The sequence below is a fragment of the Micrasema longulum genome, unplaced genomic scaffold (genome assembly GCF_059751315.1).
Source record: "Micrasema longulum isolate JH-2025_06_02 unplaced genomic scaffold, ASM5975131v1 h1tg002302l, whole genome shotgun sequence".
Taxonomy (NCBI): Eukaryota; Metazoa; Arthropoda; class Insecta; order Trichoptera; family Brachycentridae; genus Micrasema; species Micrasema longulum.
The window spans coordinates 82,290-97,359 of record NW_028279454.1 but is presented as its reverse complement, the minus strand read 5'-3'; the positions used below and the strand labels follow the sequence as shown (position 1 = coordinate 97,359).

At 32.2% G+C, this 15,070-nt stretch overlaps 1 protein-coding gene across 2 annotated transcripts; it reads right to left on the bottom strand.

Annotated features, from left to right (window-relative positions):
• Positions 1-6,512: 6,512 nt before the first annotated feature.
• Positions 6,513-13,749, bottom strand: LOC148272545 (uncharacterized). Of its 2 annotated transcripts, none has more exons than XM_088239912.1 (2): positions 13,673-13,749; positions 6,513-6,928 (listed from the first exon to the last, which is right to left on the bottom strand). In XM_088239912.1, the coding sequence occupies exons 1-2, from the start codon at positions 13,718-13,720 to the stop codon at positions 6,569-6,571; spliced, it is 408 nt and encodes a 135-aa protein (XP_088096038.1). In that variant the 5' UTR covers positions 13,721-13,749; the 3' UTR covers positions 6,513-6,568. The 2 variants fall into 2 exon arrangements, with proteins under 2 accessions (XP_088096038.1, XP_088096037.1); XM_088239911.1 differs by lacking the exon at positions 13,673-13,749 and adding an exon at positions 7,972-8,041 and having other exon boundaries at positions 6,530-6,928.
• Positions 13,750-15,070: the final 1,321 nt, after the last annotated feature.

The following is a 15,070-nucleotide window of genomic DNA, read 5'->3' as shown; positions in this document are numbered from 1 at the left end:
GTGGCCACTTTACACACTGTGTAACATTCACTATTCTGCCCATATTTTAACATCTATATTCTTTCAATTATTTCATTTGTTGACGTTTTTGAAGTTCATCATCATCATAGCTGGATCATATAATATCCACAAAAAGCCTCGATGCACCTCTGTTGGCCGCCAACTCCTTTCATTCTCCCAAGTCAGGTTCTCGTCCCGAAGTTCTGACATAAACTGCCGGTGAACTGTCAGCAGTGGACCTCTAGGACGTCGAGAACCTGATGCCCTGTAAAATAGGCAAGCGTGGTTAAGGCTATCAGGAGGCATCCGCAGTATATGGCCTAGCTAACCGTATCGCCTCAGTTTGAAGTTAAAGAGCTAAAACCTTTAATTATGCGGGTGAGATTCATCTGATTGAATTATATCACCTACATACTAGTCAACGCCTGAAATGTTTATTTTTCAACTTTTATATTTCTTCATGGACCAGGTGGATTTATCAACAATATTTTGAGTTTGTCCAAAATTTTGTATACAAGGACTGGGTTGAACTCCTTAGAAAGCTGTTTTAATATTAACATATAACAACAGAGATGAAGTATATTTTAGAGAAGGTAATCTAGATGTCTAGGCATCTACAGTCTAGACTATAGATGCCTAGACTTCTATATCCTAGGCATCTACATCTACTCCACTACTTCGGGAGTTACACTGGCTACGTTTACCACATAGGGTGGAATACAAACTCTGTTGGCTTATGTATAAGTCACTGCACAACTCTGCTCCAGAATACCTAAGGGAACTCTGCATTCCAGATGAACTAGCTGACAGACGTCTTACGCTTAGATCAGCTACATCAACGTCAAAAGCAAAAGTTATTATACATCTACGCAAACAGCGCACTAAATTTAGCAAACACGCATTTGCGGTCGCACGCCCTACGGCATGGAATGCTCTCCCAGCAGAGGTCTAAAACTGTGACAGTGAAGTGATGTTTCGGAAGAAACTTAAAACCCACTTGTTCTCTAAATCATTTGAATAAATTCTTAGCATGTGGTGACAAAGTACATTATTTTTCTTAAATTAAAAAGTCATAATTAAATTCATATCTTTATATTATCACTTTGTAAAGCGCCCTTGGGGTATTTAAGTTATCCATAATAATTATAATTATGAATGAATCGGGTTGTGGCCCCGTGGCTAGTGTCTCGGACTCACGGATCAAAGGTCCGTGGTTCGCATCCCACTCTACCCTAACTTGATTCTCGTTTTCTAATAGTAAGTTGTTTACAACCCGTTGAAAATGGCCGTCAAAATGAAATATTTCCGTAAATTAATAAGAACGCAAATATTTCTTTTTACAAAAAAAATAAATTATTATGACCTGTCAATGGCTGGTTTAAGTGGCCACTTTACACACTGTGTAATATTCACCATTCTGCCCATATTTGAACATCTTTATTCCTTCAATCATTTTATCTGTTGACGTTTTTGAAGTTAAAGAGCCATAACCTTTATTCATGCGGGTGAGATGGGACTTATCATTTAACATCTGAAATATATATTTTTGAGATAGACAGCTTAATACTAAGCCGCCGTGTCACATCAGAGTGACTTGGTGTTTGTATAGTGTATTTATATCAAAAGAATATATAATTTTCCGAGTAAAATATAAAACTGTTGTGGAAAGGGTTTTAAAACATTTTAAACGATAAACAATGCACAGTTCTTCGTCTCCGATAAAATATTGATCAATCTTGAAACCTAAGTATTGAGGCGCTATCAATTTATAAAACGGGTATTTTTAAAGCTTTCTAGATCATAGCATATTAAATTTAGACTTATTAATGTAGAATGAATGGGCATAGAAAGACAAATGTTGGGCGCCGAATAAGGAATGAGGAGATAAATATTTTTTTATAATTAATTTATAAAAATATAAAAATTCTAATTTTTGTTACAGTATTGGCGGTGTCAATCTTTTTTTTTTTACATTTTTTTTTTGCATCACAACAGGCCAGGAGGCCTAATTACAGTGGTGAATTACATCACAGCGCACCCAGGCTTGAGAAAATCACATTTTAATTTTTTGTGTTCTCACCGGGAATCGAACCCGGAACCTGCCGTGCGTGAGTCGAGCGTCTTGACCACTACACCACGGAGGCCGCCATCTTTCTACAGTATCAGTGATAAAGTATCTCGGGGTATTTTTTGATCAAAAATTGTCTTTTGTATATCATGTCAATGAAATTTCAAGCGAGGCATTAAAAATGTTGGCTTTATTTTGAGAAACACAAAAAATTTCAAGTCCATCCGATCATTGAAAATATTATACTGTTCTCTTGTAAGAATTCATTTAGATTTTAATTCATTAATATGGTCACCCTGCTATAAATTTCATGTTTATAATATAGAAAACATTCAACATAAATTTCTACGAAATATAAACTACAAACTAAACATTCCAATACAAAATGTGAATTATGACTATTTATTAACACTGCTCAACCTAACAACACTTTCTCAAAGAAGAATTATTAATGATCTCATTGTACTGTATAAAATTGTAAACTCTCTTTTTGACGTACCAAAAATACTGGAATTGATTAATTTTAGAGTACCTACCGTCAACACTATAGTCCTTTAAATAAGGCTTGATTAGAATGACCGCTGTCAAACTAATTTCATTTGTGACGGGAAATTACTGATCACTGATCAAATCGATTTTATCAGTTATTTCAAGCAATCATGAAACTCAGTTTCCGAAAATTGATATAAAAAACGCAAAAAACAAGCCTTTTATAGTGTGTTTAACACAATTATTCACCAAAAAATGAGACATTTATACTTTTTTCATGAACAACATCAAATGAATTATTTTTTTATTCGACTAATTTACATTGATTAATTGGTCCCATCTCTAACGTTTTTGCAAAATGATGTAACCTTGTAAGAACGTCCTTAATAATTAGGTTTATTTTGTTTTTTTTTTAGTTTTAAAGCTGATTATATATATTATTGTTGATTTTTGTTGTCAAGCATTGTATTAAAAAAATAAATTAACACGCTAGATCCAAATGATTTTTCGTGTGTCAATATAAATAACTCCTTTGACGTTACTACAAAGTTATGTCGTCACTTTTTCTGACAACTGTCATTATAATCATGTTACATTTTAAGGACTATAGAAGTACTTTATTGTTTCATTGCTCGAGTACTTCTTCCAACCAACAAAACAATTCATTGATACCGAGACTGCATAGGTTAGGTAACACTTATGGAACGGCTGCAGACATTCTGTCCAATTCTTTACCATCTTATAAGTCCACAAAATCAAGTTTATTTGTAGCTGCTCGTCAAACTATTATTGACAATTCAATTTCATAAATTAATGAAATACTTACTTGTTTATTTTTATTACCTTACACTTGTTTTTTTTTTTACTATTATTTCAAATTGCATTGTAGTATTGGCAAATACGATTTCTTATCATAAATACAGGCACTAATAAAATAAAATTAATATATGTAAATAAAATAAAATCACTTTGTTTTTATTTACCACTTATATTTTTTATAATTTGACAACTAGCTAAAATGCTGTAAAGCTTGTAAACAAAAGGCTGTAAATAAAAAAATTTATATTATTAATAATCAAATAAATCTTAGTAATAGTCCCATTTCAAATATGTTCCCTCTCCCTAAATCCACACACAAACCCCCTTTCTTCTCGACCCCCGTAGCCACGCCCACTCTACTTTCACTGTAAAAAATGTATATAGTTATGTTTGGTTTGTAATTAACCCTGAAGAAGCCATAGTATTGCCGAAATTAGTTGGTTGTCAAATTATAAAAACAATATTTTGAGTTTGTCCAAACTTTTGTAGACAAGGACTGGATTCGACTCCCTGGGGAGCTGTTTATATTAACATATTACCACAGAGATGAAAAACATTTAAGAGAAGGTAATAAAGAAGTCTAGGCGTCTACAGGGCTTACGACCTGTCAATGGCTGGTTTAAGTGGCCACTTTACACACTGTGTAACATTCACCATTCTGCCCACATTTGAACATCTATAGCCATTCAATTCTTTCATCTGTTGATGTTTGTGAAGTTAAAGAGCTGAAACCTTTATTTTTTAAATTTTCCATTTTTTAAAACTTATATTAACTTAAAGCTGATAATAATATAAAATAAAATAGGTACTGATTGTTTAGAAGTCAAATTTTTAGGGAAGCATTTGTACTATCAAATCTATAGGCAGACATAAATGGAAGGTACATTAAATATTTGTTTGCGTTAAGGATTAATTAATAATCTAATGAATCGACTTTCTAAAAATGACCAAAAATCCACTAAAAGCGTTAAATAGGTAACTAACTTATACACTATTTATAGAAACTACTCGCATGTTAACTAAAAATAAATTCTATGACGTTGGTTCATTGATGTCAAAAGGGGTTATTGTTTTATTTTTTTAATAACTATTCTTTCATTTTAATTAGTAATAATAATAATAATCATGGTTAATTAAAAATGTATATATGTTATGTTAGTTTGTAATTAACCCTGAAGAAAGCATAGTATTTACGAAATTAGTTGGCTGTCAAATTATAAAAAATATAAGTGGTACATAAAAACAAAGTGATTTTATTTTACTTTAATATACCTACGATAAATAAAGATAGCAACATGGAATGTCAGAAGCTTATATGAGGCAGGAAAACTGCAAAACACTGTACAAGAAATGAACAGACTTAAAATCCAAATATTAGGAATTAGTGAACATAGATGGTCGGGAGTCGGAAAATGCATGGCAGAAAATGGTGAAGTAATGTTTTACTCCGGTAATAATGATAATCATCATAGGCATGGAGTAGCCATCATTGTAAATAAAGAAGTTAGCGATGCAGTAAAAAAATTTATACCATTGACCAGAGTAATGTTACTACAGGTAAGTGCTAGTCCGACTGATGTAAATATAATTCAAGCATACGCTCCTACTGCAGATAAAGAAGATGAAGTCGTAGAAGAGTTCTATCACCCAATATCTGAAATGTTAAAAGTCACCAAAAAACATGACATTAACATAATTATGGGTGATTTTAACGCCGAAATGGGAAAAGGAGCGAGTGGAAAATGTATTGGGGATTTCGTTTGGGAATCCGTAATGACAGAGGGGACCGACTTGCAGAATATTGTCAAGAAAATGAATTGGTTGTACTTAATACTATGTTTAAATTGCCACCTAGAAGACTTTACACTTGGAGATCCCCTCTCGATGGAACAAACATAATAATAATCATGGTTAATTAACAAAAAAGTGCAATTGCTTTATCTACTACACAATATACTTAGGTAATACTCGGGATTATGTCAAGTCTGCCTAACTAGGTACAACCTGTTTTAAGGCAATTATTTTTTGCAAAAATAAACATTAACATTACTACCTTCATACTAGTTAATTTATTGTACAGTTACACAATATTTAATTAATACCATTTATTGTTTAAGAATGTTTTTAGTAAATTTTTTGATTTTTCTCTACGTAAATCCAGTAACTATTTTTATACAAATTAATTTAATTGAATCCGGGTCATGGTTGTGCAATGTTCGGGTAACACATTGAATATTTTTGGGCCCAGAAACCTGAAATTTCTTTGCCCGAATTCGAAGTTTGTGGTCGACCCCATGACCCATCCTCTAGCTTGACTTCTGGTAGTGTAGGAGTGTTCCTTTTGGGATTTGGTAGAATAATTTGCTTTCACAAACATTATCATTCTAGAGATGTATAATTGCCTTATATCTAAGATCTCGAATTCTACAAACAACTTGAAGCTGTGGTACCTGAAGGGCTTTTGTAAAATTATTTTAACCATTGATTTTTGAGCAGATTTGAGAGGATTTAATATTGATTTATTGGTGCCTCCCCATCCTCTTATGCCGTAAGTTATAATTGAGTTACACAAAATATAACATAGTTGTTTGAGTTTAATTAGGAATAAGATGTTACGTATGGACTTGAAGACATATATTCGATGTGTTATGTCTATTTATAATATTTATCAATATTTTTTCCCAAATATTTTATATGGTGTACTGATTCAAGTATTTCAGACCATATTTTTAATTGGAGGTTTTGTTTAGGCTATCCCACTGTGATTTAACTAAATGTTGTGTATTTTGTTTTGTCAATATTTAAAGTTAAGAGATTGTTATCCAGCCATATTTTCATTAAATTGACACCGTTTTAAGCCGCAGAATAAGTTTCATCCCATTTATTACTAGTAAAAATTAGAGCAGTGTCATCTGCAATTTTTTTATGTGTCAGACATATATCATTAATAAACAAAACACATATATTTCGTAAATAAATCATATTATTATGCACGTACAACATTACTAAACAAAACAGTTTTCTGAAGTTTTTAACGCGTTTTACTTTAAAACCTTAGGCGCTGGAGACATTTACAAAGCAGATTCGAAATTAGCAGGAACAAATGTACAAGAAAAACTTTCTTTAGTTTGTATAACATTCAAAAAATCTAATTTTGTCAAACAATGTAATTATTTATTTAAAAATAAAAATCTACAAGACAATTGCATTACCATAGTATTGATGATAGCATATGATGAAAGATATGAATCTCTCTTTTGCAATAGACAATCCCGCGTTTAATTTGTTGCATAGACCTACTGCAAAAGCAAACTTGATTTTATCTGCCGATTTTGGTAAGAGCAAGAGGCCAAGTTGTAAGTTGAATGTTCCTTGGCTGTCCGCTAGTCCAATAGTGGAATAGAGACATAGGACGTACGCGAATAGGTTCGGGTCATCTGCAAAGCTCTGGCCAAGGTGAGCCAACTCAATGTCTGCAGGTTTGGCTCCAGTTTTAAGACGACAGTAAGTGCGCAATAGTTGTAGTCCAACTTCTTGGAGAGCGGTTTGAGCCTGTGGACAAAAATAAGGTTTTTACTATTGTTAACAATATATGGAGCACAAACCCTCAGATAAGATCAGCACCTTCTGATTTTTAAGCGTAGACCTGGTAAAAGGAGCTGATCTGTGAGGAAATTCAAGCCCAAGTCAACAAGGCAGCTGCCATCTCTGGGCCGTGATTATAATGGGAAGCTTAGGACGTCATACTTTCATCTTGACGGTACAGTTGAAGATGAATTCTCTATAGCGATTACGGAGATACACTACCGACCCCCCATCTTCAAGTTTTAGGCAGGTATATCGATATGAAACAAGGGAAAACATACGTCACGGTACACATATCTACGCACGAATATGACAAAGCTTCAGTATAACGTCATTGTCGAAGGCAAAATTCTCCCGACCGATTACGAAGATACACAGTCGATCCTCCTAAATTTTGATGTAAGTACCTCGGTTTAGACCGACGGGTCAAGAACCCCTCGATACGTTTATCTACGCATTAAAAGTGTAAAAAAAAAATTTCCACAGAGCAATTTTTCCTTTAATCATGATTTATTAAATTATTTAATCGTTTTGAGGTGAGCACTTTTTTTCTTAAAAGCCTATTAAAAATATGAGAGAGAAATAAGTACATTTTGAAGTCGAATTAAATTCGGACTTAACTGTCACTATAATAAAACGAACGCCTAGATGTGAAAATAATGTCGCTAGGTTCTGTCCTATTGACAAATAAGAATATCTAGGCGTTAGAAAGTTACCACTCTAAAAAAATCCTTTAGTTGTTATATTTTTTCCATCTGTTTTACTATCTTTCTGAGAGAACGTATCGAGAGCCGGCTTTGTAATCACTGCGTAAGGTAATTTATGTTTTTTTTTTTTATTATTGCGCGATTTAAAAAAAAACATTCGTTTTAAAATTGCAAAATTGTATGATTTCCTCATTTTGCGCGCGTTTTCCCAGACTACAGCCTAATATATATTTGGATAATTTATACCACAGAAATTTTTTCTATTTATTTCATTAACAAAATATTGAATGTACGCCTATTTACCTGTCCAAATGCAACCATGCTGGCAATAATTAAACATAAGTATATTGTCTTCATGGTGAGGTCTATTGTCTTCAAATAAATAAATGCAACTGATATAAATTTAAACAAATTTTGTGATTTTGTTTTCATGAATAATTTAAAAGGAAAATTAGCTAAAAATATTATTAAAAACGATTTATTGATTGATATTTACTATCAACATGTACAATAAAATAGATTTGTACTTTTTCAAAAGTTAACAAGTTGGTAAAATGTGATGTCACACTAGTCGACATAGGATACAAGACTTGATATATCTCTCTTATTTATTTAAATGATTAAGTTGTATGATAAAATTGCCACAAATTTTATAAAGGTGGATGGAGAAATAATTTTTGTATGGCTACATAAGCTTTTTAACCTATATTTAGAGGACAAATACACCCCCCTGATTGGAGGAGAGCTGTTGTTATGCCTCTTTACAAGGGGAAAGGCTCTAGGGTGGATTGCGGATACTATAGAGCTATTAGCCTTTTCAGCGCTGTTGGAAAGATTTATGGCAGAATAATGAGTAAAACAAGTGAATAAAAATAGAGTGTGAGACATAAAAAGTGGATATATGCATGGAAAAGGATGTATGGATCAAATATTTGCTATGCGAAATATGACAGAAAAGTTTCTGGCTAAAACCAATTTATTTATTTATAAACGGACATTGTCCATGTATACAATTTGAAGGGTGTGAATATTACAATAAAAGAATAGTTTGAAACATAAAAAAATAGAAAAGAAGCATTGACAAACATAAGGGACATCGAGACAAGATCTGGACTATTTATTTAGTGCTCGTTTAAATCGTTGTAAACTTAAACCAAAAAAGTCCAGATCTTGTCTTGAGTTAACAATACGACAAAGACGAGTCGTTGGAGAATTAAGGCCACAATTTATTCTATGCTGATCGATGAACAGTACTTCATCGTTTCTCAATCTACGAGTCGGAATATTGAATTTTACTTGCCCCAGTAATGATGGAACATCGATTATACCATTTAGTATGCCGAACATATATCTGGAGTCAATATTAGTTCTACGTTTTTGTAGACTAGAAATATTTAACATTGACTCTATTTCAGCATAAGAATAATTACCTCTCTCTAGTCCGAGCATCCACGCTACTTTTCGATGCAAGCGATGTTGGACTGATTCAATGTGATTTATGCGATTGTCATAGAATGGAGACCAGACCGCGGAGGCATATTCTGCAAGTTCAAGAGGATTTAAAGAGCTGAGACCTTTATTGTTGTGAAGAGATTTTATCTGATCTAATTATTTCACATACTAGGCAACAACTTCACTAAAATAAACAGATGGAAGAATCGAAGAAATATTAATGTTCAAACTTAGGCAAGAGGGTAAATGTTGCACAGTGTGAAAAGTGGCCACTTAAACCAGCCAATGACAGGTCATAAGTCCTGTAAATGCCTGTACTGTCCTGTAATGAATCGTGACGTATCAGGGGCGTGGCCAATAGAATGACCGTTTTTGCGGGAATTCAAAATTACTAATTTAAAAAAAAAAAATTAATGGACAGTATTTTATAGACCTTTATTACTTAAAAAAATATTTTTAAAAAACGTTAGATTTCCCTATTACGGAAATTGATTCCAGGAACGTAGCAGTAATTGCTTATCACTTTGCCTCTAGGCGGACAGAATAATTTGCATTTTCTGACGCAATATACAAAAAGTACGCACAATAAAACTCATTTTCCTCAATTTTATAGTCTTAGCATATTTGTAACTTTTATTTAAATAAAAAAAATATTTTAAAAAATGCCCAAAGTTCAAAGACAATAAATTTAACAATAGCGAATTTACTGCACGTTTTTTTCAATTAACAATAAACAAATTAATATATTTATTTTTATTTTTCTTTCTAGTTTTATTTTTTAATTATCTTTATAAACTATATGTATGTGTTTGTTTACTTTATGACAATATGCAACGGCGATTGATTAAAAAAAAAACCTTTCTCTGGTATCTTGCATCAACAAACTCAAAGCATATTAAAACAACCTCTCAGCGTGGATTCATGTCTGGTTGATCTACACTAACTAATTTAATGTTGTACGAAAAATTAATTTAAATTGAGAAAACAGGTAGATTCTTTTTACACTGACTTTAGCAAGGAATTTGACAAGGTGTGTTTAAACATTTTGGTCGCCAAACTATCAAATCTAGGAATAAGTGGTCCCATGATTAAATGGTTTCAAAGCTACTTGACTGATAGAACACTATCGGTCAAAATTTGTAAAACTTTATCCCAATCTTTCTGTGCTACTAGTGGTGTTCCTCAGGGTTCCCATCTGGGCCCAATACTGTTCATCATCTTTGTTAATGATATAATGGATGTATTTGATGATGTGGAATTATCGCTGTTTGCCGATGACATGAAGATTTTTAAAGTTATTAATTCCGTAAATGATTGTGTGACTCTGCAACATAATTAAGATAAAATGTTCCAGTGGTGCTCCACTAATAAACTACAATTAAATATAAAAAAATGCCACATAATGAGATTTTTTATAATAAAAAACCCAATTTTATTTGATGATTTGATGGGTAATGTGCAATTAGGCTCAACTTCTGAGGTGAGTGACTTGGGTATTGTTTTTGATCAAAAATTATCTTTTATTAGGCACATAAATAATATTACTAGTAAATCTCTAAAAATCTTAGGCTTCATGTTACGTGTGACTAAGGAATTCAAAAGATGTATACTTCATTAGTGAGAAGCTAGTTAGAGTATACTTCTACAATATGGACTCCTTACTACAACTGTCACCAAAATTCTCTTGAAAGAGTCCTTTAAGTCTTTTAAGAGTTAATAATAATTTTACTTGAAAAATATTGCATAAATCATACCTATTACATTATCTAAAATTCAAAACTATCACTAATAAACGAAGCTCGCACAGAGACATACATATTTTATGGGTCCAAAAATTTTTAATTATTTTTTACTGATAATATTTCATTGATTCCAAACTTTCAAATTTTTCCTTCTTTTAAAAAACATACACTATCCTGGATTCAAACTGAATATAAAAACTATTTTTTTCTATGATTTATTTTATTGCTTAAATAAATAAGGAATATTTTTGTGTTTTTTTTTAAATATTTTTATTTCCTTTTTTTATTACTATAAAAAAATACCATATTATCTTTTACAGAATATTTTATTTTTTCTTTCTTATGTTTCACAAAAATATTCTAACTGTCCATTATTTATTATAGGAGCGAAAATTCATTAACATTTTCTTGTATACCCACGAACAGGCCATGCCTTTGTGGGATTTTTTCGTTCACTATTTTTACTATTAAAATGTATTTCATTGCTAAGTAATTATGCTTTTTTTTTAATACTCTGTTTTATCACTTGTGTTTATTGTAAAAAAAATTTTTTTTTTTTTTAAAAGTACAAAAAACTTTTTTCTATTAGCCATTATTTGAGCGAACGTCTCACTCCTGTATTTCACTCAATATTTTTAATATTGTTTGGTAACATGTTAAATATTTAAGGTATACTGTATTGCAGTGTCTTTTTGCCATATTTATTGCAATATCTAGGAACAGCTAGCTCTAGTGCAGCCATACTAGTAAACCTGGTGTTGTAATCATGTACTAACTTGTGTTTATACTCGGAGTGCGACGCATGCTGAAAAATTGAGTTGTACCAAAGTAGAGCCCTAACAGATAACTTATTTACAGATTTATACATCAATGATATTAAAATAAGCTATAAGTTTGTTGTACATTATTTGAGACATAAGTCCCAACTCCATTGGACTAAAAATCCTGTGTTGAGATGGGACGAGCAATTAGTTGACACAGACACATGAGTGTATCACCACAAATATAGGATCAGAAACATAAAAAATACATATATATATATATGGCACATCAATATGGTAAATAGTAAACTCAAACATTAGGAAAATCATCAAGGAGTTTCCTACTCAAATTCCTCCTACTAAGGAAAATCTAGTTCTTAATTCCTTTCTTGAAAATAGTTTTTGTCCTTGAGAGCTTAATACGCTCTTTCAAAATATTGAACACTCTCGGTGCTATAAATGAGTAAATGTCTCTGAGCAAAAGTCGTCCGGGTTTTGGGTATGACATAATTCGTGCTCTGGGAAAACCTCGTATGAACATTTCGCTGAGACCTCTCCCTATTATACGACCAGGAGTCTGTACGTGCTTCTTTTAGGTACAATTGTCTCATATCCGCATCTTCATGTATTGGAACAACTGTTGGGTATGTTGGACGGCGCCGAAATATTATTCTCAACAATAATTTCTGTGAAATTATGAAAGGCTTTAAAATGGATGCCGCACAACCCCCCCAGCCAGCTGTGTAAACCAGAAGATTTTAAGAATTAAAAAATAATGATGATAATTAGGCCTTATCGAACACCCAACAGATATACATGTTATTTTACTTAATAAAAAAATGATTTATAACTGTATATGTTTGTTGCGTCTGATGAATTGTAAATTTTTTGGTAGGCGATGATTTATGTATGTTTTTATTGTTTTTGAATTAATTTGGTCTGTATAAAAGTCGAGGTATAACAGTTATCATCTTACAAAATTTCCTTATTAATTTTGACATTAAACTTGAAAAATGAAAGTGTCATTAATTTTGATAGCAGCTGTTTGCGCGTTTGGACTTGTTCAAGTAAGAATATGTTTTTTTTAAACATCTTTAAAGTAATAAAGGTCTATGAAATGCGGTCCAGTTAAAAAAAATATTTTTGCTAATTATTAGTAAAAAAAAAATATTTTTAATTTGTAAATTTTTGTAAACGGTAATTCCATTGGCCACGCCCCTAATACGTCACGATTCATGTTTATTTGTTCCTGGCCATTGAAATTTGTTTTTTAACATTATCACAAATCTTGACGTCACAATAACCAAGGCCAAACACGTCGCATTTTTCTTGCAACTTGATTTTGAACATAATTAATTATTCTAAATCCACTTCGTATATTTTAATTGGTATTTGTAGTGTGTGATATTTCCCTATTTTAAAATACCACACATCGCACTGTGTCCAAAAATCCACTGTTTGTTCGAGTACAATGTTTATCCGAAAGGTTTTTACTCACTTTCATGACACGAGCAGATATTTCGGTTTCGATTCGAATGTGTTGCTGCTGCTCCTCCCCAGCCTAATATTCCATAGCCTAGTATCGGATGGCATAACCCATAGTAAACTATTTTCTGTAGATTGTCATCCAAGAGCCGTTCGTATCTGTCTATAAAGTAAATTAGTTTTCGTACTCTCTTAGCCAGATTATCAGTATGTTTATTTCATGTCAAATGTTGATCTATTGTAACCCCCAAGTATTTAATGTGCTCGACAGCCTTCATACTGTTGAATGTGGCGCCTGCTATTCCTAGCCGCACTCTAAGTTCTTTTTGAAAGCTGCCATTTTACGTACCACACTCCCAGGTATTTAAAACTCTCGACTCTTTCGATTATTTGGTTTGACAGAGTCAGGGGATTTTAATCAAGGCTCGAAATGCTGTACAGAACATTACTTTTTGCAATATTGATTTTTAAAAACATATTTGATTATTTGAAAGTACTCGTTGATCGATCGTATTTTCGTCTTTTCCAGAGCCAGACTACAAACCAAAAAATCGGAATACTCACTCTGCGCTTGATGTGCGGATATCTGACGAAGGCAGATCCAATGCTCATCGGGGAAGTTCGCGCCCAGAACTTCACAGTGGCTGATGCCAAAGTCAAGAACTACATTATTTGTCTATACTGGAGCCTAGGGCTCGCTGACTTCTGGGGGACGTTCAGGAAAGATAAGATGCTCTCTTTGCTTCCCGCTGGTACAGACTTGGTGGTAGCAGAGAAGACAATAGACGATTGTAACCAGGTTGCTGCAAAACAATTTATTCCTTCAGAAAGAGTGTTTTCGTTTATGCAGTGTTATATGATGGCCATGGGAGGGTCCATTGTTATTTAATAATGATTTTTCGTATGTTTGAAACAATAAACTGCTTTAAGAAACATTTTTATTTCGTATTTTTTATTATATAAAACACAAGCGGACCCGACAGACCTGCTGGTCCTGCCCGAACGTTGGCTTGTCTGCTTGGAATAAGACTTTTCATTGATAAGTAAGGTTAATGATTGAATTCCAAAACAAAAAAATATTAATATTCAAATATTGAATTAAAGTAGGTGCTTGTTTATGATTGAATTCAACAAGTAAAATATTTTTTTTTTGAAAAAATGAGTAGTACGTTTTGACCCATTAGTTTTTTTGTAGACGTCGCTCAGTACGCAACTCCTGATTTGAATTCAACTATGCCGTGTTGTGTCCTTTTAAAATGTAGAAATACTGCTAGGATCTTAAAGAAACGGGATGCAATCACATTTCATGTGTAATTAGCAAATTAATGTGTAAGTAGCAAATACATTACTTAAAAATTGAATTATTTTTCCATCTGTCAGATTGTCTAAGAATTCAAATGTACATTTCGTTAGTGTTCCCATGGTAGTAATTTTTTTTAACCCTACTTTGCTCATCTAATGAGAGAACAAATGAAAATTAGACCTCAGATTAAACAACTCTGTGGCGGACATTTGACCGGCATTATCTTTAAAACATAAAATATTATATAACATGGTATAAAAATTTAAGTTTCATGCAAAATAACATTTGTTTTATATTTTAAGTTCAAAGTTCATTTAATTCAATTACTCTTATTAAATGACCCTTTACTTATCTACTCTGTTGTGTCAATCAATATTTCCGCGTGAACAATAAAATTTTAGAGAAATTGACAGATTGCTTTTTTTTACCTTACATTTGTGTTATGATTATATCTTTTTACGCGGTGACATCGCGAACGCGCGTGGTGAAAGTTGGGCATAGTTTTTTAAATTTTTTTTTTATATCTAGTTGCATTATTCTTTTACCTTGCTTGTAATGTACAAGGTTAATATATACTTCAAAGCGATAGTTATTTATTTGTTTACTTAAAAATTAGTGTTTTTTTTTTTTTTTTTTTATATTAAATTTACTTTAATGAA

Bases quoted from the DNA above. Each gene is read 5' to 3' on its own strand.
- LOC148272545 (XM_088239911.1), bottom strand. From the start codon at position 8,025: ATGAAGACAATATACTTATGTTTAATTATTGCCAGCATGGTTGCATTT. The intron at 6,929-7,971 runs GTAAATAGGCGT...TTTTGTCCACAG, and splicing joins GCATGGTTGCATTTGGACAG to GCTCAAACCGCTCTCCAAGA.